This window comes from Dama dama, chromosome 15, assembly GCF_033118175.1.
Source record: "Dama dama isolate Ldn47 chromosome 15, ASM3311817v1, whole genome shotgun sequence".
Taxonomy (NCBI): domain Eukaryota; kingdom Metazoa; phylum Chordata; class Mammalia; order Artiodactyla; family Cervidae; genus Dama; species Dama dama.
Genome location: NC_083695.1, coordinates 68,033,865 through 68,061,330, shown reverse-complemented (window position 1 = coordinate 68,061,330; position 27,466 = coordinate 68,033,865). Strand labels below are relative to the sequence as shown.

General features: G+C 46.9%; 1 protein-coding gene across 1 annotated transcript in view; it reads right to left on the bottom strand.

Moving 5' to 3' along the window:
• Positions 1-430: 430 nt before the first annotated feature.
• Positions 431-27,466, bottom strand: part of HIF1AN (hypoxia inducible factor 1 subunit alpha inhibitor) — a 38,156-nt gene continuing 11,120 nt past the window's right edge. Inside the window, exon 8 of the mRNA XM_061162405.1 lies at positions 431-26,358. Within this exon, the coding sequence (XP_061018388.1) occupies positions 26,347-26,358 (12 nt within the window). The 3' untranslated portion in view covers positions 431-26,346. The remainder of the gene's footprint in view (positions 26,359-27,466) is intronic.

Sequence of the window (27,466 nt, the reverse complement as noted above, 5' to 3'; positions counted from 1 at the left end):
TACAGAGGAGGGAATTGAGGCACAGAGAGGTTAGGTCACTTTTTAGGAACATAGCTAGCAAGTGGCATGTCAAGATTATTCTAAAGTGCGAATTTTAATTATGCCCCACACTGTCCTAAAATCCTTAAAGGCCCCCCTACCTCCTTAATACTCAAACTCAAATTCATCCCCCTGCCCTCCACCACCACTTGTACTGCACGGCATGTGGGATCTTAGTGTCCCGACCAAAGATCGAACCTGTGCCTCTGCGTTGGAAGCGTGGAGTCTTAACCATTGGACAATTAGAGAAGTCCTCAAAAACTCAAATTCTTTATCACAGCAGTGCAGAGCTTCAGATCTGAGTCCTGCCTACCTCTCCTATGTCAACTTTGTCTTTGGGTTTTAGTACATGCTGTTCTTTCAACTAGAAACTCTCCTTTGCCTACATGTTCCTACTTACACTTCTCAAAGCCCAGGAACTGTCTCATACACAGAAGCCTTCCTTCATTGTGTGAGTGCCCTGTCCTGCCCAGCTCAGGAAGGTGACTTGGCAAACACTATAATGTGCTGCCCGATCCCCTTCAGTGAAGGATTTACCCCAGTTGCTGGGAGTGCTTGCAGACAGTCCTCAGCTTTCTGTTACCATGGGGGAATGGCCTCAGTTGAGGAAAGCTGCCCAGCCTAAGGTCACACCCACTTCCGGGACTACTTGTATTCCATGATCCAAGAGTAGAAAAGGTAGAAAAGGGTAGAAAATCTGGCCCCAACTTGGGGAAAAGTTCAAGGGCCATTCTATTCCCAGAGTGGCCCAAAGGGTTGGCCTCTGCCCAGTCCTGCTTCCTTCCTCTCCCTCCAAAGGTTTTGACCCCAAGAGCTTCCTGATAACACTCTGTGTATTATCTCTATCTCCGAATCTGCTTCCTGGGGAAGCCCTCAGTTCTCACGTCTCCCAGTTAGGCTCCCTGAGGACTCAGAGGTCCAGGGTGGGTGCACTACTGGAGAAAGGCAACAGTCCTCATGAACCCCAGCACTGCAGCTCTTTAAATGCAGGGCAATAAGTGGCAAAACCCTCTGTCTCCATTGACTTACCTGGTCATGGCTTCTTTTTTTATTTTTTTATTTCATTTATTTTTATTAGTTGGAGGCTAATTACTTTACAATATTGTAGTGGTTTTTGCGATACATTGACATGAATCAACCATGGATTTACATGTGTTCCCCATCCTGAACCCCCCTCCCACCTCCCTCCCCAACCCATCCCTTGGTCATGGATTCTTAACCAGATAATTCATCTCCAGGTGGCCCTGGATTTCCTGACCTCAGGCAAGGCATTAATTTGGTGACTCTTGCTGTCTTCCAGTACTCACCTGACCCTCACCCACTGGGAACCCCCAAATCATACTGTGAGGCCAGCATTGATTTCAGAAGGCAGAGGGTGGGGATGTGTGGCAGGGAGGCTGCAATCCCATGTCACGCACTCTAACCACTCTGAAAACAAGCTATTCATATTTCCCAGTCAAGGTAACGAGGACACCCAGAACACCAGCATCTGGATACCTCATATCCTTGAATTGCTAACTCCAAATCCTAAACTCTTGATCCACAAATTAAAGAAACAGCACAATGTCTTGGAAAAGGCACAGCTTTTGAATCAACTAAATCTGAGTTCAACTCCTGAATCTTCCCCGTACGGGTGATGAGGCCTCTTGCGAGTCACATCAGCCACCTAACACCTCATCGCCTTGTTCAGGAAACACGTGTGGTGACAGTTCCATATCACAAGGGTTTTTTTTGTTTGTTTTAATTGAGACACCACATATAAGACCCTCAGCATACTGAGTTGCTGATAATTATCTTCCTTTATACTTGAGAATTCTGAATTCCTAGAGTCAGAAGCATAATAAAGTGAGAAGCAGAACTCTCACTTTTATAGTACTGACTATGTGTCAGGGTTCCAAATAGGAAAAGGAGTACGTCAAGGCTGTATATTGTCACCCTGCTTATTTAACTTATATGCAGAGTACATCATGAGAAATGCTGGGCTGGAAGAAGCACAAGCTGGAATCAAGATTGCCGGGAGAAATGTCAATAACCTCAGATATGCAGAGGACACCATCCTTATGGCAGAAAGTGAAGAAGAACTAAAAAGCCTCTTGATGAAAGTGAAAGAGGAGAGTGAAAAAGTTGGCTTAAAGCTCAACATTCAGAAAACGAAGATCATGGCATCTGGTCCCATCACTTCATGGGAAATAGATGGGGAAACAGTGGAAGCAATGTCAGACTTTATTTTTTTGGGCTCCAAAATCACTGCAGATGGTGATTGCAGCCATGAAATTAAAATACGCTTACTCCTTGGAAGGAAAGTTATGACCAACCTAGATAGCATATTAAAAAGCAGAGACATTACTTTGCCAACAGAGGTCCATCTAGTCAAGGCTATGGTTTTACCAGTGGTCACGTATGGATGTGAGAGTTGGACTGTGAAGAAAGCTGAGCACCGAAAAATTGATGCTTTTGAACTGTGGTGTTGGAGAAGGCTCTTGAGAGTCCCTTGGACTGCAAGGAGATCCAACCAGTCCATCCTAGGGGAGATCAGTCCTGGGTGTTCATTGGAAGGACTGATGCTGAAGCTGAAACTCCAATACTTTGGCCACCTGATGCGAAGAGTTGACTCATTGGAAAAGACCCTGATTCGGAGGGATTGGGGGCAGGAGAAGAAGGGGACAACAGAGGATGAGATGGCTGGATGGCATCACTGACTCGATGGACATGGGTTTGGACAGACTCCGGGAGTTGGTGATGGACAGGGAGGCCTGGTGTGCTGCGATTCATGGGGTCAAAAAGAGTCAGACATGACTGAGTGACTGAACTGAACTGATATGTCAGGGACTGTTCTAAGCACCCTTCTCATATCAAATCAATCCTCTCAACAGTCCTGTGAAGCAGGTGTTAATACCATTATTAATCTCATCTTGTAGATGGGGAAATGTGGCTCAGAGAAGCTAAGAAATTTGCTTGAGGTCACACAGCTAGGAAGAGGTAGAGCCAGAATTACAACCCAGGCAGTCAGGCTCCAGATCTCTGCCCTAAGGGTACACTCTACACACAGGAGGCTCTCAAGGAAGCTTGTTGATGTTGAGAAGGAAGAGGAGGAGCAAGGGCAGTGGAGGAGGGGAGGAAGGAAGGGTCAGTGTCTGGGCAGATAACAAGCAAGGTTGAGGGAACACATCAAAGGCCATAACCCAAAAAACATGCTAAGGTCTCTTTGTTAAAAGTGGAACTGAGAATATGAAAGGTCAAGGGGATGAACCAAGAACCTGCAGGAGCCTGGATTCTGACCAGAGCAGAGAAGAAAGCACAAGACATGGTGGAAGAATTTCTTGATGATGTTATCAACATAGTTGGAGGTCAGTGTGCTTGTATACAAGGGGAGGAACATGAGGCATGAGGAGAAAGCAGAGGGGGAGGACATGGGGAAAAGGAAAGGAGAAGAAAAGAAAAGAGAGAGAGAGGGAGAAAAAGAGAGACAGAGGGCAGAGATAGGAGAGAAGGTAGGGGAGAGGGAGAGAGGGGGCAGGAGAGGGTAAAGGGACAGAGAGAATTTCTCCCAAAAAAAGATAATTACATAGTTTCAGGAACAAGGAAGTATCTAACAAGTGATAAACATAAACATGAGGGTCAGAGTCTGATTGTATTTCCAACTGTCTGCTGCCCAGTTTGTTTATCTCTCTGTCCATCTCTATCCATCCATTCATGTACCCATTTCTTTTTGCTTTTAAATTTGTCTAACTAGCCATATATCTACATGCCTGAGGTTTGACTACCTGTCTGTCTTTTGTCCATCTGCCCCTTTGTTTTTCTGCCTGTTTTTGCTCTAACTAGTTGTCTGCCAATTTGTCAGTTGATTTGTGTAGCAATTAGGATGCTTTGGGCTGCAAGTGACAGATGGCCCTACCAAAAGTGGCTTAGATGATTAAAAAAAAATATTATCTCAGATAACAAGAAGTTTGGGAGCAGGGAGATTCCTAAATTGGTTAATGTGACTCTGGGGGCATCGTCTGGCACCCAGATTTTCACAGCTATCCTCCGCCATCTCTGGCACATCGGCTTTTGACTCAGGAGAAGCCTCAGGGTTTCAAAAAGGCTGCAGCAACTCAACACGTTACACCTTCACACAGCAAAGTCCAGAATCCAGGGGAGAAGAGGGCACGTCTCCTCTGTGGGTCTTTGTATAAGTCTGAGGTAAAATTTCCCCAAAGTTTCCTTAACAGACTTCCTCCCACATTTCAATGGTCAGACTTGTATCATATGTCCATTTCTTAATCAATCTCCAGCAAGGGGAATAGAATTATCACGAGTTTCCTGGACCAATTAAGAGTCACCTCTGGGGCAAGGGAGAGATTCAACCTTCCCCAAAGCACTTGGTCTCCGAGCACCAAACAAAAGAGTGGGCTCCACTAGGAAGGAGGGAGGATGGAATATGGGGCATGGCTATTGGGGAGGCCCATTCTATATGCTGAGCTATATATCCATCTTCTCTGTGCAATCACCTGTCCATCTAGCTGTGTATCGATTGGTCTGCCTGTCTGTTGATCTGTCAGTCCCTCCTGGAGACTGCCTGCCTATCCATGTCAGCCTGTGTGTCTATCTGTACACCTGTTTATCTGTGTCTCTATTTGTCTTTTGGTCTGTCTATAAATAAATCTATTAATGAGTTCGTGTGTTTACTCAGTATGCCTATCTGTCTCTGTCCATCCATCCATCTTGAATTTCTGTTCACTTCTGCCCTTCTCTCCCTCACCTGTCCCATATTTTTTAAATGGATAGCTCATTTCTCTTTTTCACCACCAGAATAACTCTTGAAACTCATCACTCTGGACAAAGCACTGACCACAGGGCCCACATCTCCTAGCAAAAGAGACAGAGGCAGGGAGAGACTGCCTGAGTTCCCACCCTCCACATTCATGCTGTATACCATCTCCCCTCTTCCCAGGTCCTGCCCAGAGACTGGGATGCTCATGGTCTCTACCCATGACAATCAGGTCCTTTAAGCTATGTGATCTCCCAGAGTGACTTTGTTCATTCATTTGTTCTTGAATGAATATTTATTGAGCACCTACTATGTGCCAGGCCCTTTCTTAAGTGATGGAGCTACAGAGAGAATACTTGGTCTTGCCCCTATGGGGCTTACAGTCTATGTGTGGACACGGCCATACACAGCCACACTTACACAGGCTTATACACTATAATGGATGCTCCCATTGTGTGTAGACACAGGTTCTCAAATATACATTTAAAGACAAACACAGCCATACCCAGGCCTTGCTAGCTTCTGCAAACATTTGTTGAGCCTAATATGTATGTGGCACTTAAGTTAGTCCTGCTCAAAAGCACATCTTACACACACACACACACAAGTATACAGTTATGCATTTTACTGCCCTGGAACCCTGAGAGCAGGACACAGGCAAGTGGCACAGAATTATTTCTGTCCCCACATCTAGTCTTCATCTTGAATTATCACTTTTTGACCATCAGTATCCCCTGGTACAAAAGGGACAAGACCTGGCCCAGGGATGATCTACACCCTCTCGTTCTCTTGAACCACTCATGTTCATTTATGGTGTAAAAGTTGCTTCTGATCTGTCACTGGGAGCACATCTCTTTCCTTCCTCCCCTCTCTACCTGTCTGGTTCCCTTCATGTCTCTGCCGAGACTCCCCTGACAGTGCTCCTACTTTTGTGTTTCCCTTCAGAGTGTGACTGTCTCTGTCTTTGTGTGGTGTCTGAGTATTAGGATAGAGTGTTTAAATTTATGTCTGAGTATACATTTGAGCTGCTGTGTATTCCTAAGTGTGTCTGCTGTGGGTCTCTGCATGTTTTTCTCCAAGAGTGTGGGTATGTATACACACACACACACACACACACACAAGGGCGCACACTTGGCTCCCCTAATATGCTGAACGGGCCATTACGCCTCTTGCATGTGGGGCTGGGGGTGGGTGGGGAGGGGGAACAGAGGGAGGCAGCAGGATTCTGTAAGAACATTAAATCCCAAATAAAGTAGAAAATATTTTTTAAAACTACCGACTTCCCGTTTTCCCCGAAATGGAGTGAAACGAGGCTGGTCCCGAGGCAGGGGCTCCGCGGGGCCAGCCACTGGAAAGGGGCAGCGCTTTATTTTTTATTTTTGTAATAAGAGGAACTGAATTAGAAAAAACGGGGAAGGAAGAGCAGAGTCAGATTGTTAAAGGATTCAATGAGCTGTGGCCAATGTATTCGAAAGGTGCTTAAGGCAGCAGAGCCGCTCACCAAACACACACGCGCACGCACACACGCACATACACTGTCACACACAGCCACACCAAGGCACCACATACCGCCATCACACTCACGCGACTGAGACAAAGGCACATTCAACCACACTTGCATTGGGACACACACTGAGACACACGGACACGCAAATCCATCCCCGCACACCCCCACATGGCCAGTGTACACTCCAAGAGGCACCCGTTCACTGCAGGTGCCAGGACAACTAACTCAGATACACCCTGAGACACAAAATCACCTACTGCCAATGGACACATGGGACCCAAACACGCACATTCATGGTCACACACAGACACACTCCCTACTCTTGGACCCACACAGATATTTCACTACAATTAGCAAATACATTTCAAACACCTGTATACTCCCTCCCACAACAGGTCATTGCAAATAAAGTTCACACTTACTAACACACTTGTTCTCTCACCCACGCACCCACTATGGCTGATAACCACCATGACCCTCAGGCCTCCGGACCCACACCTTCACACACAGTCACCTAACACACCCCATGTGCAATTTTTAACAATGACCCCAAACATTTACAGAGAGACTTACAGTTGAGTGTGAGCTCAGGGAGGTTAAACGAACTTCCCAAAACCACATACTAACAGGCCAAGCCAGGACGAGAGCCCTGTTTAAAAATTTAAGTTGCCAACAGCAGAGAGCTGAACAAACACAAACACACAGGGTCTTGGTCTTGCTCACACATTCTCTTGAACTCAGCCTCACGCTCATTTATGTAGCTGGTTCAATTTCTCACACACACACATACACACTCCCACCTGACAGTAACCTGCATGTGCTGTGCCCACATTTGTACACACAGTCACCCCCTTCTACCCGCCTTTCTGGTTTTCTGTTTCTCCAGCTGCTTCTGAACCTTGCTGTCCCTGGATAGCCTGAGCCAAGGTGTTTAAGGGGACAGCGTTTAGGGCATGAGCCAGGCTCTTCCTCTCAGTTACACCTCTGACAGCTTTCCTCCCACCCCACCAAAAGCAACCCCAGCCCCTCCCCCAGGGCCTGGGAAAGGTGAGCTCTGGCTCCCCTCGCCCCAGTCCCCCCGCACACTCTAACCAGGGGGACATTAAAAAGTGCTGACAGGGCAGGGGAGAGGCCACCTGCCTGCTCACCAGTCGGGCCGCTTTCATCTCAGCTGCCTCCTGCCGCAGCCGCCGCCCTGGCCTTCCCTCCCCCGGGTCCCTCTTTATTAATCTGGCCTCGTCTGGCCAGCCCAGAGCCGCCTAGTCGCCCCTATAACCCCTCTCCCTCCAGCGCCAGTGGGGGAGGCTCCAGCTTCCCAACGTCCCAGGGCCGCGCCAGGCGGAGGCTCCATTCCCGCATCAATCATCCGGGGGCCACCAAGAGTACCTCCAACAGTCCAGGAAGCTCATTCTCCTCCAGATTTATGGCGGGAGATGGGGGTCTCCCATGGCCCCCACCGACACACACACACATCACACACCAAGCCTCACCTGGCCAGGCCATGCATGCCATACCCTGACAGTCCTACATTCACACTGCACAGCAACACACCCACACCCTCAACCACACCACACCCACTGTTGTTATATTGAGTGACACACAACACCCATGATGACAGTCACATGCAAGGACACCTAGGAGAGACATACACCAATAGCCGTGGGGTAACACAGCCACCTGCAGTGACCATCACTAAGAGCACACAGTCCACACATTCACACGCAGGCACCCACACGACGACACAACACACCAACATCACACACGAGGACATGCTATCACCCAGCTTATTGGTTGCCCATAATGATAATCAAATGGTACCTGGCTCAAGTGTGCATGTTCAGTTTTTCAGTCCTGTCCGACTCTTTGTGATCCCGTGGACTGTAGCCTACCTGGCTCCTCTGTCCATGGAATTTTCCAGGCAAGAATACTGGAGTGGGTTGCCATTTCCTACTCTAGGAGATCTTCCTAACCCAGGGATCAAATCTGCATCTCTTGGCATCTCCTGCTTTGACAGGCAGATTCTTTGGCATTCACTAACTTAATATTTATTGAATGAATAAATGATACAGTCATAGCACATTCACACACTACACTGCACACATATACCTTAGAGCTGAAATGCATACGCTGTAAAAAATGGAAACAAACTCTGCTAGTAACACCCCAAGCACCATGTAACTGAGATCAGAAAAGCAGACAGAAGGAGATGGAATGAAAGGAACCCAGCTGGGACAGAGTAGGGCACAAGTCATTCAGTTACTTTTGCAACTGGAGACAAGTTTCTGAAACACAAATCTAATTCCAGTACTTCTCAACAGCCTGCACTGTCCCGTCTTGTACACAGCCCCTGTCTGCCTGCCCAGCCACAGCCCTACTTCCTATGCTCAGGTCACACTGGCCTCCTTTCATTCCTCATCCCACTCAGCTCCCTCCTTCCACTGGGCTTTGTTTACGCTGCTGCCTTCACCTGGAACTCTTCTCTCCTCTGTTCTAGTTTACGTTCAGCTTTTGGCTTCAGGTCACTTCCTCACTAGGTTAAATCCCTCATGCTGTAGACTGAATGTCTGTGCACCCCTCCAAATTCATATGTTGAAATCTAATCCTCACCATGAGAGTATCTGGAGGTGGGGCCTTTGGGCGGCGATTGGTGCCCTTATGAGAGGGACTCCAGCAAGCTCCCTCGCCCTCCTGTAGTGTGCGGACCCAGTGAGAAGACAGTCATCTATGAACAAGGAGGGGGCCCTCAACAGAAACTAATCCTGTTGGTGTCTTGATATTGGACTCCCCAGCCTCTGAAACATGTAAGAAATAAATTTCTGTTGTTTATAAGCTCCTCAGTCTATGTGTTTTGTTCTAAAAGTCCCAAAGGACTGACATGCCACTTATAAGTCCTCCTTATTAAATTGCTGATCTCTCCATTATGGTGCTCTTCATAGATACAGTTTTTCAGTTTCCACCACTGGACTGAAGGCCCTATGAGAGCAGAGTCTGCTTTTGCTTTCACTGATTCCCAGGACTGCTACCTAATAGTCCTGAGGGCCTACTCTGTACCCAACGCATAGCAGGTGCTCAATAAACATCTAAATGACTGAATGACAAACACAAAGTACATAAAAGAACACTAGAGGGACAGCTTGGCTAGTTAATAAGTCCTAGAATGCCAGAACTGGGAAGATCATGGGGAAATCCTGAGTGCTTGCTCTTGCTGTGTGACTCATCTCTCTGGGCCTCATTTCCTCACCCGCAAATGAAGACATCAGAATGTGCTCTGTGGAGCTCCAGGGGCTCAGGAACACCCAAGCTGCTGTGGGCAAGGATGGGAGCGAAGGTGAGCAAACTTCAGCCACAGCATTTCTGCTTTTATCTCTGTGTGTGTGTGTGTGTGTATTTAGAATTGAAGGTTCTAAAATTTAAAATAGTTTTTGAAATCCCTGAACTAGGTGATCTCTAGCTGCCTTCTGGAATATTACAATACAACAGAAGCAGAATAGTTCCAAAACAGGAAGATGCCGAAGCAGGTGCTGCTTTTTATCTGCAAAGTTATCTAAGTGGACCCCCATCTGCAAAATCGACAGAGGAAGTAGCAATAAGAATTGAATGAGCCCAATTGGTGGAGGATTCCCCGAGGAGAGGAGTTTTCAACATCTTTTGCTGATTCCTAAGTCTGGTGACAGACTCAGAGACCAGGGAGTTGGTGGGGGAGGGATCAGGGAACCATTTCTCAGAAGTGACTGTGATCAAAGCAACATACAAAAAAAGGCAAGCCCTGCCTGAATAGGACCAGCAGAAGACAGTGGGGGAGGGGGAGAAGGGCACAGGGTGGTCCACAAGCTTTCTGAAAAGCCCGCATGCACTGCGGATGGCAAACAGGAAAGAACTCTCAGTGCAGTCCCCTTAGAGGAGCTGGACTTTATCCTGGAGAAGGGAAGGCTGAGGGCACAGGAGGTGAGAGCCGCTGAGTCCGGAGGGCAGGGTGGAGAAGCCAGATAAATCAAGAAAGCCACAGGACATGGGCTGTTTTTCTCTGTGTTTCTTGAGGCATGGAGGAAATAATAGCTTAAACTAGGGGTTAAAAGAGGAGCAGAGAAAGGCCAGAGAATGGGAGCCAAGAGAAATCTACTACTTTGTACCTGTGGTGGGGCTGGTTCTTTGGGAACCTCTCAGCTCAGAGGAGTGCTCCCTCTCCTACTCTATCAGCCTGTTTTCTCTCTCATGTACACCCCCTTTACAACCTGCCTTGGGAACCTCAATTCTCTTTTTCCTTGAGTTCCCAAACTTCTCCAGCCCACCAACCATCCTTCCTTTAGTGGCCCCTCTGCCTGTCTCTGGCCTCCACCCTACTGCTGTCCTTAAGTCACTTGCTCTGGAAGCAGCCAGCCCCAGGCTTCTTCTCTGAGGTATCTGGCACTGGTGATGCCCCCCCGGAAGCTTTCTGCCCTCTCCTAGTTCTCCAACCTCTCTGACTCTCTCCCAGCAACTCTTCTTACCTGCAGAAGGGGCCAAGGCTCAGTCTGAAGGTTTTCAGTGCTTTCCTCTCCACACTCTCTCCCATGACCAACTTATCTACAAGCAGGACTTTAAATTCAACTAGCAACCCCATAGGAATGACCCTCAAAGGGGCCCATTTTTATATGTGTATTGAGCGTACTCAATAATGTGGATTAATGACTCCCAAATCGGTACTTCAGTCCTGACTTTGTACCAGCATCCCCAGTTCCTCACCAGATATCTCGTTTCAGATTCCCCATCACTACACACTAAATTCACTGTGACCACCTGAGTCCCAAACCAGCTCACCTCTCCCAGAATTCTCTCCTACGTCATGTGCCTGCTAGGTCAGGTTCAGCCCACTCTCCATTCATGCATCTTCACACTGGGAGTTTTCCTTCAAGTGTCCCTTAGGTTGCTGCTTATTCACACACTTCAGCCCCAAATCTAGTCCAATTCATGTCTTTCCTCCAGGGTTTGGTCCAAATTCTCCCCCTCTCACCCACTGTCTTCCCTGACTGCATGAGTGGTCTCCCTAAGTATGCCATGCTCTCACCCAGAACCCCACGGGTTTCCATTTCTCTGCTCAGTGTCCAGAGCCCTCGGTCTGACCTTCTGGGATGTGCTCCCAGCTTCCTCTGCAGCCCTAACCCTTCCCTTCCCTCCAGGAACACTTGCCTCCAACAGAGTCTAATTCTCCCCAGCCAGGCAGATCTTCAAGCTCCTCCCGACACTTGCTCGAGCAAGCTGCTCCCAGTCTCTGGAACTGCTACTCTTCTGAGGAGTTAAATACCAAGCATCCTTTCTAGCTAAGTTTCTCCTGCACATTCTCAACTGGGAAATGACTGCACACTGTTAACACTCCTGATTCCATCAAAACCCAGAAGCTCTTCCTGGCCACATCAACAAAAACGTCCCTGGTTGAGAACCACTGGGACGATACGGTTCTCTCACTTTTCTCCCACTACTTGATCCTCTCTAAATTACCTGTATGTTCCAAGATCTTCTTTCACTTTCCTAAAAGTCCTTAGCTTCTGGCTGGAGGCTATGAGGATTAATGACAAATAATAATACTGATGGAAGCATCCTCTTAAGTAGCACTTTCTATGTACTAGACCCTGTTTTAAGCCCTTTACACATATTAATCTATTTAATCCTCACAAAAATCTATGAGCTAGCATTATTATTATCCCTACTTTTCAGATGAAGAAAGTGAGGAAGAAATTAATTTGTTCAAGGTCACTTACCTAGTAAGTAGTGATTAAAAGGCACAGCAGAAAGCATATGCTTAGGAATCAGAAAAACCAAACTTAACTCTGACACCAACTGGCTGTGTGACCTCAGCTAAGTTACTTCCCCACTCTGAACCTCAATTTCCTCATTTATAAAATAATAATAATAGCATCTACCTAATTCATGGATGGGTTTCCCTGGTGGCTCAGTGGTAAAGAATCCACCTGCCAATGCAGGAGATGCAGGTTCGATCCCTGTCTACAACTTGGCTCTTTCCCAGTGTCTGCTCAATCTCTTCCTCTTCAACAGCTCCTTCTCCCTTGTCCTCTGTCCACAGATTTACTCCTCTCCCCCAGGCTAACAAAGCTTTGCTGCAGCTTGTTTTTCAGACTACAGCCCATCTCCAGCCCTGTGTATATTTCTCAAAGGATAACCTACAGTGGTCTATACTTACTGCCCCATTTCTTATCCACCAACTCACTCTTTAACCCCTACTATTCTGCTGACCTCTTAATCACCAACTCTAAGGATCTTCACTGGTCTTCACCCCTACCTCCTGTATCAAACGAAGCTACTAGTGTTTGATCTGTGACTGCCCCTCCTGAGTTCTCTCCAGCTCAACGACCTCCATTCTCTGGGTTCCATTCCTGCTTCCTTGAGCAGTACTTCTCTGGATGGGATGTATATTCACACCTGGCCCTGGAAACCTCTTCTGTCCTCTGTCTCCTGGGTGCTCTCAACTGCTCCTCATGCCTCAACCCTCCTCATGCCTGAACCCAACCCCCAGTGTCCTTCCTCTGGCTTCCAGTCTCGCCCCTCCCGCCACAGCCAGACCACTCTGTCTTCCTCACTTACTCTGCTCTGACAGTGGTCCCAGCTCTCTAACCAAGGTGGTCTCTCTACTGTCTTCCAAACCTCAGATGGATTCAGGCTCCCCTACAGACAGATGCCTCACCCTCTCATCCCAGTATTTTTTGTTTCCTTAATTTTCATAAAATTATTGAACAAATGTAACTAAAAATAAATTCCACCCATTTTAATCCGTAGCTCCAGCTGCCTGGCTCTAAGGAGCCCTCTATAGGCTCTCACCTACCTCTGACCTCCTAGGCATTTACCAGCAGAACCCACAAACCCCTACCTTACTCTACTGAGTCTCCCCTTTCCCTAGGTAACACATGAGTTGTCTCCTACACCATGCTCTGGGATATCCAAAGGCTTAGAAAGTAGAGTGTCCTCACAAGGTCTTTCCAGGACCAAACTGAGGGAGACTGCATCAGGTGGCATCTAAGATCTCTTCCAATTCCAGTGTTGAAATTCGAGGATTCTTTCTAGAATGTTCCTCTGGGAAGATCTTCAGAGCTTCTGGAAGGTGTCTTCAGTTAGCAGACATCCTCATGTTCATGAGCAGCTGACAAGAGTGCCTCCTTTTGGCGAGTTGAACCCCAAGAGAAACCAGGCAGATCAAACATTATTTTGTATGTGAAGGTAGGGGAGAGGAAACTGACTGGCTGAGTAGACTGACTCCCTCTTCTCAAGTCAGTCAGGAAATTCAGGGAAAGACTTTTCAAAATCTCATCACATAAGCTCACCTTCCCCTCCCCATTCTCTCAGTCGCTCTCTCTCACACACACACACGCGCACACACACTTAGCTGGTACACACACACACACACACACACACTTAGCCGGTACATGCTGGGAGCAGAAAAGTTCCCCCAGAAGCTTAAGGAGCATTCACCTCCCCTCTTAGAACCAAAAAGAGAATAGTCAGAAGCCTGGGCTTAATGTCTCACCATAAATCACGAAGCATGACTGCCCCCGTGGGGCTTCACTGAGCATCACAGTCTCCACCACTTCATCTTCGTGACCCCATCATGATATAACAAATCTCCAGCTCCAGCTCCTCAAGAAAACGTCAATGTACCCCAACCCACCCTCTCCACTCCTTCTCCCCAGTACACTTTGATCTCATTCCCTTCAACAACACATTACATTCAGCATTACAATACACCGACACACTCCCATCACTCTCCAACAATGCCAGTACCCCTGCTCTCCCTATGGCCCTCCTTCTATCAGCCTCCTCAGGTCTCAAACACCCATTCTGGGCTTAAACATTGTGTTCCTGTCCCCAGACCCATCCTCCTCCTCCCAACATCTTGGCTAAATAATCTAGACAGCAAGACTGTGTACTCTTGATCGCCACACTGTCCTTGTGTGCTGAGAAACAGAACTAATGCATACTAGGTAGTCTTGTATGTTCTAGATCAGTTTCTCAAAGTGCCATGGACATCGGAATCACCTGAGGAGCTGACTAAAAAGATTTCTGGGCTTCATCCAGAACTACCAAATGACTGCTGATGGAGCCACAAATCTATATTTTCAACAAGCTCCTCTGGTGATTCCTGTAACTGTTCAGAATATTGCCCTAGAAGCCTGACTCATTCAGTCCTAACAACTCTATGAACTTGGCAGTGTTACTCTACTTCAAATAGTTACGGAACTCAAGACAAACAAAACTTAGTTTGGGTAAACTGCGAACAGTCAAGTTAGCCAACCCATGGCAGGGGATTTGGGTTGGTCCATGACTCCATAGAGATGAAGCTCTTGGTGCCAAGGAACCCTCCTGCCAGAGGATCAGTTCTCTGCACCCTGGGCTCCGTGCCAGGGCAGACAAGAGGCCACATGCACAGTAGCTCAGGCCAGAATGCTCAGCTGTAACAGTAGCCACACCTGAATTCCACGTCTGTCTTCTCACCACACGGGAGCCCAGGCCAGTCACACATCAGGAGAGCGGCCCCGTGGGCTCCCTGCAGTGGGGAGTGTGGGAAGGGCAGCTGCGGCCTTGCAGCCCACTTGGCTCCCTCTGTGGACTCGGGATCTCGGCATGGAGTGAGGGCGCCACGCTGTGACAGAAGTGAGGACTACATGTCCTGGAGAAGGATGCTGGGAAGGTGCTGCTGGGGTCCAAGTGTGCAGATTCCTTACTGCCACACTGCCCCGTTTCTCTACCTGCTCTCACACTGATCCCCGTCCTAGACCCCTTCTAATTGATCCCCAATTGCCCAACTTCAGGAAATCCAGGATGATATTTGCAGGCCAATGCCTCTGGGTACCCATAGGAAGTGAGGAAAAGTAGGTCCCCATGTATGTGTATTAGTTAAGTCATGTCCGACTGTTTGCAACACCAGGAACTGTAGCTCGCCAGGCTCCTTTGTCTATGGAATTCTCTAGGCAAGAATACTGGAGTGGGTTGCCATTTCCTTCTCTAGGGGATCTTCCCAATCCAGGGATTGATCCCGGGTCTCCTGCATTGCAATAAGATTTTTTACTGTCTGAGCTACTAGGGAAGCCTCCCAAATAGCAGAAAAGTGCTCTAGACACAATCGTCTTTGCCAGGGGTCACTCCTGCCCTTCATCCCAGAACCTCAGCACCACAGAATTTCTGGAAACTTTCTGGCAGTATTCAAGCCTAATGCCACACTGGCTGCTTGTTCAAAATATTCTCTCATTTGTCACTGATCTCCTTAGGAAAATGAACCTCAGAATTGGACCCAGTATTCCAGAGGTGGCCTGACAATCTCAGAAAGCAGTGGGGTAAGCATTTCCCTTTATCTGGCTGCTCCTTTTTGGTTAATGCAGTTCGTGATTGTATTTGAGGTTTTAGCAGTCACATCACACAGCTGACTCATATTGAGTTTGCAGTCAACTAAACCCCCCAGGTCTTTTCTTCATGAACCGCTGTCAAGTTTGGTCCGCCCCCCCACCCAGTACTTATGTCATTGATTTTGTTTTAACCTAAGTGCAGGACTCTACATTTATCCCTGTTAAATTTAATCTTGTTGGTTCCAGCCCAGTGTTCCAGCCTGTTGAAATCATTTTGAATCCTGACTCTTTCAGGGAAAGTATTAGCTGCCCCTCCTAGCTCTATCACCTGCAAACTTGATGAGCCTGCCGCCCTGGTCAGTAATCAATAAAAATGTCAGACAGGACACAGGCCCAGACTGAGCCCTAAAGCACACTGCTGCAGACATCTTTCTAGTCCAGGCTGATGTGGATCCAACACCAACCCTCATTGGGTCTCATTTTCACCAAGTTTCATGACCATTTGGTTCAAATGCTTCTACTATGTCTACAGATACTGAGAGATGCTGCTGGCTGCACTGCTGGAAATTTCTCCTGCCCCAGGTCCAGCCCCACCATGGCCAGGCCCTCTTTCTACGCTCCTAACCTCTAACATCATTTTCTTAACCCTAACTCTAGGGGACTGCAGAATTCCAACAGTGCCCACTCCTGCAACTCTTAAGGTGTTAAGAGGCGTCTAAGCTTCAGAATCTCCCTGGGTGTCACCAACTATTGCTATTTCCTATCTTATCACCCTGTGCCTCCTCTGTGACCTTCTTCTCACACCCGAATTCTCTCTCTTCTGCTGCCTTCTCCTCTGTCTACAACTAGGCTTGCTGGCCTCCCTCACCTAAAAAGCCTTCTTCTGTCTGCCTCCTTACACTGTAATTGGCTTCAGTCTCCATCCTTCTCTTGAAAGTGCAAACACTTCCAACCTCACCTTTCATGTTTCCTGAACCTTCAACAGTCCTCCATTCCTCAGCTGAGTAATCACACTGCCCAGTGAGTGAGCAGTGATGGCGGAGATGGGTTGGGATTTGGGAGTCTGAATCGGAAGATTCACAAGCAAGCCTGACAGACCAGGTCTAGTCAGCTATGGGAGCTTCATAAAGCAGAGCCTGGGAACACTAAACCCCAAAGCAAGGCTGTGGTTAAATAAGCAAGGTAAGCAGGAAGGTCACATTAACTGAGAGACGTGAGGTCAGAGCCCAGGCAGATTGGGCAAGAGAATATCTGGAAGCAGTCTGGTTATAAATAAGAGCAGCTAATGTGGAGAAGTTTGAGCCAGGGAACTTCCAGTGTATTTCCTCCACGGGCTGAAGCCAGCCATAGGGTCACGTGGATGGGAAAAGAAGGCCCAGCCAGGGTAGGGATGATGAGAATAGAGAGGCGGGCAGGGACTGCACTTTTCCTGAGCCCTTCCCTCAGCTATTGATCAGCTGTTAGGAACCTTGAAAAATCTCTAGTTCGGGGTTGACATGCAAAAAAGTCAGTCACACAGGTCACAGAGGTGAGATAAACCAGGTATTAGGTACCAAAATGAAGAGTGGTGACTGGCAAGGTGGAAGGAAAGTGCTGAAAGTGGTGGTAGCTACTCAGCTGGAGCCAACTGTTGTCAAATGGGAAATGTGATTTAACTTGCCAGATCTTCTAATTTTCCAGAGAAACCAAGTTTTTGTTTGTTTTTCAAGTTTATCCTAAATGTTGCCAACCAACTTCAAAAGCTTTCAAAACCCATGTCTGTAGCTATGATGTGACCCATGGTGGCCATTTTAACTGCTTCCAGTGCTTGGAGAATGACTGGTACCTGGAGATGCTGAGTGGGTGGGTCTGTTATAATACTAATGCTACATGCCGTTTCCCTGGGAGGTGTCTGATACTTTTGTGTGTAGAAAATAATTATCCAGAAATTACTTTGATTTTAAGAGTCATACTCGATTTTCAAAGTTCATATTCAAAATCCTAGGTCTTGCCTAAGCTGTTAAGCTCAGCTTGCAAATCTTATTGTTTATAAAACAAGGAGTTATGTAAGGTTAATATATTTTATTTCCTTAAGTACTTCATTTATCAGACTAAAACAAACCTTCCCAAGTACTTATCATATCACCAATAAATCACACTAATACAGCAAATCTCAAATCATTTCAAATCTTTCAAAACAACAGAGACTTGGCAAGATTTCAACTTAAAATTCAAGCCTAAATAAATTATTCAACACTCTTTAGTTGGTATTATAAGGTAAACCTATCAAACTAAAAGGCAAATTCTCCCTCTTATGTTAAAGGATTTAAAAACAAACTGCATAGATTCCTTCAAGTAAACATAGTAATGCTGCAGGTTCCATGTTCTTAAACATGCCTATCCTTTATTCTAAGTTCTCCCGAGTTAAAAGATGCTTTCCTGTCAAGGAAACAACTGATACTGCCCTATATATTTTGAAGGTGGCCTTCTCAGATGGTTAAGATGGTAAAACAACCAGAAACACTGATTGGGCTACTGACTATATTCTAAAAAGGGATCCAGAAATTCCTTATTGTCTCTGAAAGCCTTAGCACAGGGCCTCCATTACCTAATGAGTTGGTCCCCAGCTCATATCCCTGAGTTTGGTGTTTTTCAGTACCTACTGCATTTTCTCAGACATCTTGAATCCCACCTAGGCTGTCAGATACCTTGTTTAGGTCGTGCATCTCCTCGGCTCTGAAAACACTTAAAAGGCTTTCCATCTTGAAGATTTCTGCTTTCTTTTTATATTCTTCCTTTCTAGAAAGACCACAAGTTTTGGAGGTATTAAGATGACAGCAGGCTGAATATAAGACTTCCCTCACAACTTTGATTTGCAGTCACAGTTCCTAAGGTTTTCCTGGCAGAACTCTGATCTCATCCACAGCTCACCGACCTGTCCGTGTCTTCCACTCCGCACAGCCTCCTCACTGACTGACTTTTCCTTCTAGCATTCAGCACCCACCTTCTTTCTTCAAACTCATTTCTCAACACCATGGTTTCTTCACCCACCCCCATGCCAACGAGATGACCAAAGGACCCCTACTCCAGCTCCAATATAGCAGAGTCCTGCACTCTTCTCCCTAAATTCTTTCTCACACTCCTTTGGGCAACTGATCTCATCCTAGAAAAGGGAATTCTGATATTACTTGTTCATACCAAGGCATGGACAACTGAGTTCCTTTTACAATGCGTAAACTAGATGCTTCCTAAAGGGACAGTAGGGAACTGAGAACTTCCAGATGGATTTAGAAAAGGCAGAGGAACCAGAGATCAAATTGCCAACATCCATTGGATCATAGAAAAAACAAGAGTTCGAAAAAACATCTACTTCTGCTTTATTGACTACTCCAAAGCCTTTGACTGTTTGGATCACAACAAGCTGTGGAAAATTCTTAAACAGGTGGGAATACCAGAACACCTTACCTGCCTCCTGAGAAATCTGTATGCAGGTCAAGAAGCAAGTTAGAACTGGACATGGAACAGACTGTTCCAAACTGCAAAAGGAGTATGTCAAGGCTGTGTATTGTCACCCTGTTTGTTTAATCGATATGCCAAGTACATTATGTGAAATGCTGGGCTAGGTAAAGCACAAGCTGGAATCAAGATTGCCAGGAGAAATATCAATAACCTCAGCTATGCAGATGACACCACCCTTATGGCAGAAAGCAAAGAGGAACTAAGCCTCTTGATGAAAGTGAGAGGAGAGTGAAAAAGTTGGCTTAAAACTCAACACGCAAAAAACTAAGATCATGGCATCCAGTCCCATCACTTCATGGCAAATAGATGGGGCAACAATGGAAACAGTGACAGACTTTCTTTTCTTGGCTCCAAAATTACTGCAGATGGTGACTGTAGCCATGAAGTTAAAAGACGCCTGCTCCTTGGAAGAAAAGCTATGACCAACCTAGACAGCATGTTAAAAAGCAGAGGCATTACGTTGCCGACAAAGGTCCATCTAGTCAAAGCTATGGTTTTTCCAGTAGTCACGTATGCATGTGAGTTGGACCATAAAGAAAGCTGAGCACTGAAGAATTGATGCTTTTGAACTGTGGTACTGGAGAAAACTCTTGAAAGTCCCTTGAACTGTGAGATCAAACCAGTCAGTCCTAAAGGAAATCATTCCTGAATATTCATTGGAAGGACTGATGCTAAAGCTGAAGCTCCAATACTTTGGCCACCTGATGTGAAGAACTGACTCATCAGAAAAGACTCTGATGCTGGGAAAGATTGAAGGCAGGATGAGAAGGGGATAACAGAGGATGAGATGATTGGATGGCATCACCAACTTGATGGACATGAGTTTGAGCAAACTCTGGGAGTTGGTGATGGACAGGGAAGCCTGGGATGCTGCAGTCCATGGAGTTACAAAGAGTTGGACACGACTGAGCAACTGAACTGAACTGAAAGGAAGAGAAAGGAAAGAAAAGGGAATTTATATTTATTGGGCACTTACTAGGGAGGCTTCCCTGATAGCTCAGTTGGTAAAGAATCCTCCTGCAACGCAGGAGACCCTGGTTTGATTCGGGAAGGCTACCCACGCCAGTATTCTTGGGCTTCCCTTGTGACTCAGCTGGTAAAGAATCTGCCTGCAATGCGGGAGACCTGGGTTCGATCCCTGGGTTGGGAAGATCCCCTGGAGAAGGGAAAGGCTACCCACTCCAGTGTTCAGGCCTGGAGAATTCCATGGATTGTATAGTCCATGGGGTCGCAGAGTCGGACACGACTGAGCGACTTTCACGAACTACTAGGGAGGTACTAATCACCGAGCTGTTTACTTGAGGTGTCTCATTAATTCCCAATAGCCAGTCAAAGGGGCCTGCTAAGAAAGCAAAGTTCAGAGACAGTGTAAGTAATCTGACCATCTCAGCGCTGGGAGTGGTGAAACTGATTCAAACCTAATCCATGGAACTCCAAAACTCACGACCTTTGTCAGCACACTGCTTTTCCTTCTTAAACCAAAACAAAATCCTTACCAGACAAATGTTAGCAGAGTGAAAGGACAGTGGTTTTGTGGGAAACAGCATTGCTTTACTGTCTCCTGTTGAAAATGCGAGAGGCTCTTATCTGTGAACTCCTGCAATTCTATGACCCATCACTCTGGGAAAGCTCCCTAAACCCCGACCCCAATCACCACCCAGGTAACAGACAGTGCCCAGTTCAGATAGCATTCTCACATATTTTGTTCCATCAACAAGAGGAGGCAGTAGTCATACTAACCACTGTTAAGGAAGAGGAGACTGAAGCAGAGAGACAAGTGTGCCCCAAGTCACTCGGCCTATGAAAGGGACATCTAAGGGTCACACGTAGGTTCACGGCCCCTGAACCTTGTGTTCCTTCCACTTAGCCACACCGTGTGGTCCACAGACACCCTCCTGCCCCATTCCCTTCATTCTACAGGAACGGTAGAATGTATTGGATGGTAACCTAGAGCCTAGGTCTCTGCTTCTGTTCCTTAAGACCCCATCCTAGCCAAACCATCTTTGCCCCCATCTCTGCTTTTCACAGACTTCGTCTCTTTCATAACCTGATCTTTTCCATTTTGCTTCCCCCACCCCAATATATCTGTGATTCCACTTCACGTATTGAGAGTCAGGATAGGATCAAAAAAGCCCAGCCCTCAAGCACTAACTAAATATTGAGTCTTCATAATAAACCATTTTCTGAGTGCCCATACTGAATTGAGTGTTTTAAAAACATCATAAATGGGACTTCCCTGGTGGTGCAGAGGCTAAGATTCCACGTTCCCAATGCAGGGGGCCCAGGTTCAATCCCTGGTTGGGGAATTAGATGCCACATGCTTCAGCTAAGACCCAGTGCAGTTAAACAAATATCTGTTTTTTAAATCATGAGAGAATAGCATGGAAACATATACATTACCATACGTAAAACAAACAGCAAGTGGGAATTCACTGTGTGATGCAGGGAGTTTGGCCTGGTACTCTGTAATGGCCTAGAGGGCTGGGATGGGAGTGGAGGGGTGAGGGAGGGTTTGGGAGGGAGGGACATGCGTGTGCCTGTGTGGCTGATTCGTGTTGATGTGTGGCAGGGGTTGGCACAGTATTGTGGGGAAATTACCCTCCAATTAAAAAAAATCATCACAAACGCTCATAACGATGTTGCAAACCATGTGCTATTTTCAATCCCTCACACGTGAAGTGGCAGAGACAGAGACTTAAGAGATTATAGTTAGGAAGTGGACAACAGGGATTTAAGCCCAGGAGTCACATCCAACACCTCCATTCTTGTCAAAATATCACATAAGGCCTGTGAGAACAATGACTGTACTGACTGTAAAGTGGGTGGGGTTTTGCTCCAACAAATCAAAAGCTCACTATTCAAAAACTTAGAGGGAAACTTAACAAGCCCATGTGCTGCCTCTAGATGAACACAGCAGCTTCTGTGCCAACCTCCTTGCCTCCATGCCCCTGCCACACCCACCTTACACCTGTTGTGCCGGCAGCCCACACACTTCCAGTGCCTCTGATCCCCTTGGTGGCAGCAGGTCTGAGGTTTTTTATTTTCACTGACAGTGTGTTTCAGGAATTTTTAATATAATTGAAAACAACTTTCACAAGATCTTTCCCCAGCAATGGCAGTATAGTAGATTAGAGTCCTTGTTAAAAATAAGTTGGAGATCACTAAGAAGGGGTGCTTAGTTGCTCAGTCATGTCCGACTCTTTGCAACCCCATGGACTGTAGCCTACCAGGCTCTTCTGTCCGTGGGGGGGTTCTCCAGGCAAGAACACAGGGGTGGGTTGACATGCCCCTCTCCAGGGGATCCTCCCAACCCAGGGATTGAACCCGGGTCTCCAGCATTGCAGGTGGATTCTTTACTGTCTGAGCCACCAGGAAAGCCCAAGAAGCGGTAGTAAATGGTAACATGAGCAGGAAATTTATGCTACCATCTCTGCTCTGCTCATGACCCGACAACCAGACTTTCTCTGGCAGTAAAGGCAGGACCTTTGTTAGAAAGTGAGATGGGAAGAGAAGTCAAGTCTTTGAGAGATAAGGCTGGGGCCAATGACAAATAAGTCTGAGCTATGGAACATTCACCCTGCTGAGTCTTTCTTTACATACCTGATTTCATGTAACCCTGACAAGGTAGGTAATTTATACGCATATATATGAAGTTTCAGGCAGTGTCATTTGCTCAAGGTCACGTAAGAGGACAGACCTAGGATTCAAAGCCAAATATGCCAAGTGTTCATTCTCAACCAAGACCCTGTATTGCACCATACACTACACATTCAAGAGGTAACAGAACCTAGCTCAGAAGTAGCTTGGATTTGGAGATAAGTAGTAGAGCTTTCCTGAAGGGCAGGACTGACCTCAACGACCAAACAATTAGTTTTAAGCAAACTGAAAAAAACACAGCAACATTTTCTGTAGCCAGAGAAAAGACTGCCAAGATCCAGGGCAAAAGACATCTAGATGTGACTACAAAGTGACTACAGAATGGCCTGCAGTCCAAAGATGGCTTGGCACCTGCTAGAGAGGTCTTCTTCACCCACAGGGCTGGAGACCAGGGTCAGATGCAAAGGGATATGAGTGGCTCACAGTGGGGAGGAGGGGAGTAGCAGGGGGTGAAGGCAGAACCTAAGAGATCAGTGGGTATCAGTATGGAAAAGGCTGAGCATTCCAGGCAATCCGAGTACATCTCAGGCTGACGCCCAAGTACTGGATCCAGCATCTCTTCCAGGCAGAGAGGCAGGGTGTATCTCCAAAGGCCAGAATGCAGTCTTCTGAGAAGGCAGTGATGGAGTTACAACTGAGCAAGTCAAATCCATTTGCACTCCAGGACAAAGCTGGGCTGACAACCAAAATGATTTTCCAAGGTTTCTCTGGCTAACCAGAGGGTTTTCTTCTTTTGGGGGTCCACTGTCTAGCTCCTTCCTATAAGTGATTCCTAAAATGCTTAAACATGGAAGAAGACAGTGTTTGCTTTGGCAACTGGGAGAGAGAAGCCAGAGGAGAAACTTAAGCCTTTCACTTCTCCCAAACCCGGGTTGTCTTCCATGAATCAGCTTAGACTATGTGACTTCTTGCCAGAAGCCTGTGAACACCTGAGCCTGTCAGGGGCTTCTCCTCTGCAGACCTGACACCAACTGCCTGCTTCATGGCCACAATGAACTGAGCACACGTGGGTAGAGACGAGCCCTGGGTCTGGAACAGAAATGCTCCAGGGGCTCCACAAATGGTAGCTATTAAAGATCCCAGTCTCATATTTTTCTGAATTCTCTTCTGAGTGCCCTCCTGCCCTAGAATAATCTTCACACACATAACTTAAATACATGAAATAACACTGCACCGAGGAGGCCTGACTTAGCTGCTGCAATGTCTCATGGTGTAAGGTTGGGAATAGCTTCTTCAGGTGTAATGGACACTCATCCAGCTGCTTTCAGCTCTCAGAGTCTAAGGGGAGCATGCACCTAACAGCTTCTCATGCCGGCCCTGGGCTGGTGTAGAGGAAAAGTCCTGCTGACCAAGCAGAAGGCATCAAATTCTACCGTTTCCCTCTCTCTAAGGTGGGTTTAAGATACCAAGGCTCGTCTGTCTGTCTCCATAGCAACATGGGCTTCTCCAGCATAATTTATTCTTCCTTACTTTTCTTGAGTGAAGGTATCACTAAAATTGAGTTTCTGAATAAGTCATATAAAAAATACAACCACAACTACCACAGCCATTTATTAAGTGCTTGCCAGGCACTGTGCTAAAGCTTTACAATCATTGTTTCCATCAATTCATCAGCCCTGAGGTAGATATTTTCAACACCCACTCCCTCTCCCTACACATATATCATTATAGTTGAGGAAACTTGAGGCTCACAGGGGTCAACTCAATCAACAAGGTCCAGCCCGGCTGGTAGGTAGAATTAGACATCTGAACCAAGTACAACATCTGATTCACAAATCCATGCTTTTATACACTACACTCAATTGTTATGCTGTTTCTCACTGGAAGCTAAAAGATACATACTCCTTCCTAAAACATCACCTGAAGACCAGATTTAGGTAGGGAAGGCAAGGCCCAATTTTTTTTTAAACTCCTCTAACCACCTATTGTACTAAACACCTGGAGGAGTGAAGTGACAGTCTGGTTATACAAGCTGACCACTGGGTCCCCGTCTCCTGCTACCCTGGCTTCCAGGGTCTTTCTCGTCTAAGACCTTCCACTCCTGACACATGACTAGTCAGTGTGCTTTCTCCCTCTCAAACACTGAAACGCAGAAGTGAGCCAAATTTGGTGACTTGGAGCATCACTAAAGATACCTGAGAGAAATCGGGGAACATTCGCAAAAGACCCACCATCCCTCAACTGCTGGACCCTAAGGCATACGGATGGATGTAGACAGAAACACAAACTTCAGTTCTTCCCTCCAGGCTTGCCAGGCTCAGCTCCACTCCTGGAGAGTCTCCTGCTCAATCTCTACTCACTGGTCCTCCACTGTCCATGACTCTGGATTCCCTCCTCTCACTCCTCACTGGAGGTCTCACTAACCACAGGCCCCACAGGACTCAAGGCTGCCCACGTGTGAGGCTTTGTCCCTCAGAATCACACCAAAATTGCTCAGCAGGGCTTTGCTGAGGGCCCTAAACCCTGTAAGGATTGAATGGAGCTGGCTGAAGACTAGCAGAAAAGGCTCCCAGAGTGAGCAAAGCCAAACCAGGATGTGCAGACATGACAAAGGAATGGATGGCAAGAGAATAGACACACAACAAACAGGTACACAGAATTACTGCAAATCAGAAAAGAAAGATGAAGGGACCCTAGAGAAAGTCAATCCAAACACCTGCAGCCAGGGATCTTCTAAGAAAGTGACTGTTTACAAAAAGGACTTTGGTGAAGGGACTGCTGGAGTGACTAGGTAGGAAGAGGATGAGTAGGAGAAACTGGGGGAGGGGGTATTCTGGAAAAGGAAGCTGGAACATCTCTTTAGAGCAGGCAATTTGAGAGAATACCAGAGAAGCAGGCTGGGACTGGGGTGTTGGGCGGTGGGGGAAGCACTAGAGGTACCAGAAAAAGGCAAGATGACACGGGCAAGAAAGGCCAAGGCATCTGGAAGTCCACAAGCACTTAAGTGTATCCCTATATCCAACTTGTTTGGGTAAAACTGACCACTGAGGACCCCTCTCTGTAGTCCTACTGACCTCTGCACTGGATTTTGAATGGTAGAAGACCCAGAGGTAGGGAAGTTACCAAGGGGAGAGACACTCCTATCCACAGAAGTTCCCATTCTGAGGAGACAATGAACCACCACCACCGTTATCCCTGCCTCCAATCCCCGAGGGAGCCTCTGACCTAAGGAACCACCAACATGTAAGTCACAAAACTGAGAAATAACAATTGCTGCAAATACTGTCCATGATCTTCGAAGAATCAGAAGGATGAGAGACGAGGTGACATGGAGACATATGATCCAAGGAGGGACTCTTCACACTTTAACACTCAGCCTGTTAGTTCATCTCATCACCTGCTCACACACCAGGGCCTTCCACATAGCTACAGCCACAATGACATGTGAGGGGGGAGGCCCAGGGTGAAGCATCCTCCCTGATGAGCCCAAGGACCGGGAGGAGCCCGGAGGCTGAGCTTTGCTCTCCACTCATCTTCTTCCTCTCTCAACAGCCTCTAATCTTGTCCTCACAGGGTGCATGACACATGGCTTCATAAGCTCTGGGTATTTCGTGTGCTTTCCTCTCCAACTAAAGAGGCTCCTGGAGGATAAAAGAGCAGATTTTCTTCACATCCTTCAGTGTTGGAATCTTAACAAATTGTCACAGGTGGGGTATCTGGAGTGTTGATTACAAAAACATTTTCCACAAACAAGAAACACATGTCAGAACCATTCTGTTGCTATTCTTTGCCCTATCGCTTGCGTCTGACACTCCTTGTTGGCTCACGCCTCTAGATGTCTGTTCCTGAATCTACTGCAGCCTGGAGAATGGGCCCACCCAACCTTTATTAAGAAATAACAGCTCAGCCTATGAAGGAAATAATGAAAGGGTATGTGGCCCAAGAGTCTCTGGGGGACAGAGGGAGGGTATCCTCACATTGGGTTGGCCCATTGATAAGGATCCTTCCCCTCTCTGTCTCCTAACAGATTCAGATTAATGATTGCTCATTCCTAATTGTCAAATTTCTTTTCCTTCATCCTGTGTCTAATCACCAGTGACAGAAACCATTACGCAAATGAGAGCAGACGACTTCCCCCAACTGTTCGCGTTGGTTAAAACCTTGTAATTTAGAGCTCTGATTTGTAGGAGAAGCTGGTCTCCCCCAGGCATCCTGGGCATCTGCTCAACTGATGCCCAGAACAGCCCCTCCTCCATCCCTCAACTCCAACCCCCCAACAAATATTAGACTTCACAAGAGAGTGGTTTCCTCTGTACCTGCTGGTGTAAAAATAGGAGCATGCAACATGGCTGACCTCTATACAGGCCCAAATCCCCACCTTTCCCTCTTGTCTGCCCTCATGCTGCTAGTTAGGATAGGTGTAAGCAACAGGGCAGAGACGCTTCCTCTGCAACAAGCAGAATTTGTGCCTGAACAGCCCTAGCCTAGCTATGTGAAAGGAAGGGCCTCAATCTTTTCATCAGGGGAAACGCAGGCAGCAGAACATGAATCACAGTTCTCAGTGAACTTCCAGACCTAGATCTTCAACGCTCCAGATGCACAAGCATGCTGGGAGAAGTGACCGGACCTATTCAAGGACACACAAGTCATCAATGGGATCCAGAACTGCTTCCCAGTAACTCATTTCAGAACTCTTTTAACTCCATAGTATGGCTTCCTGGCATCTCCTCCAAGAAGTGTTTGCTGGAG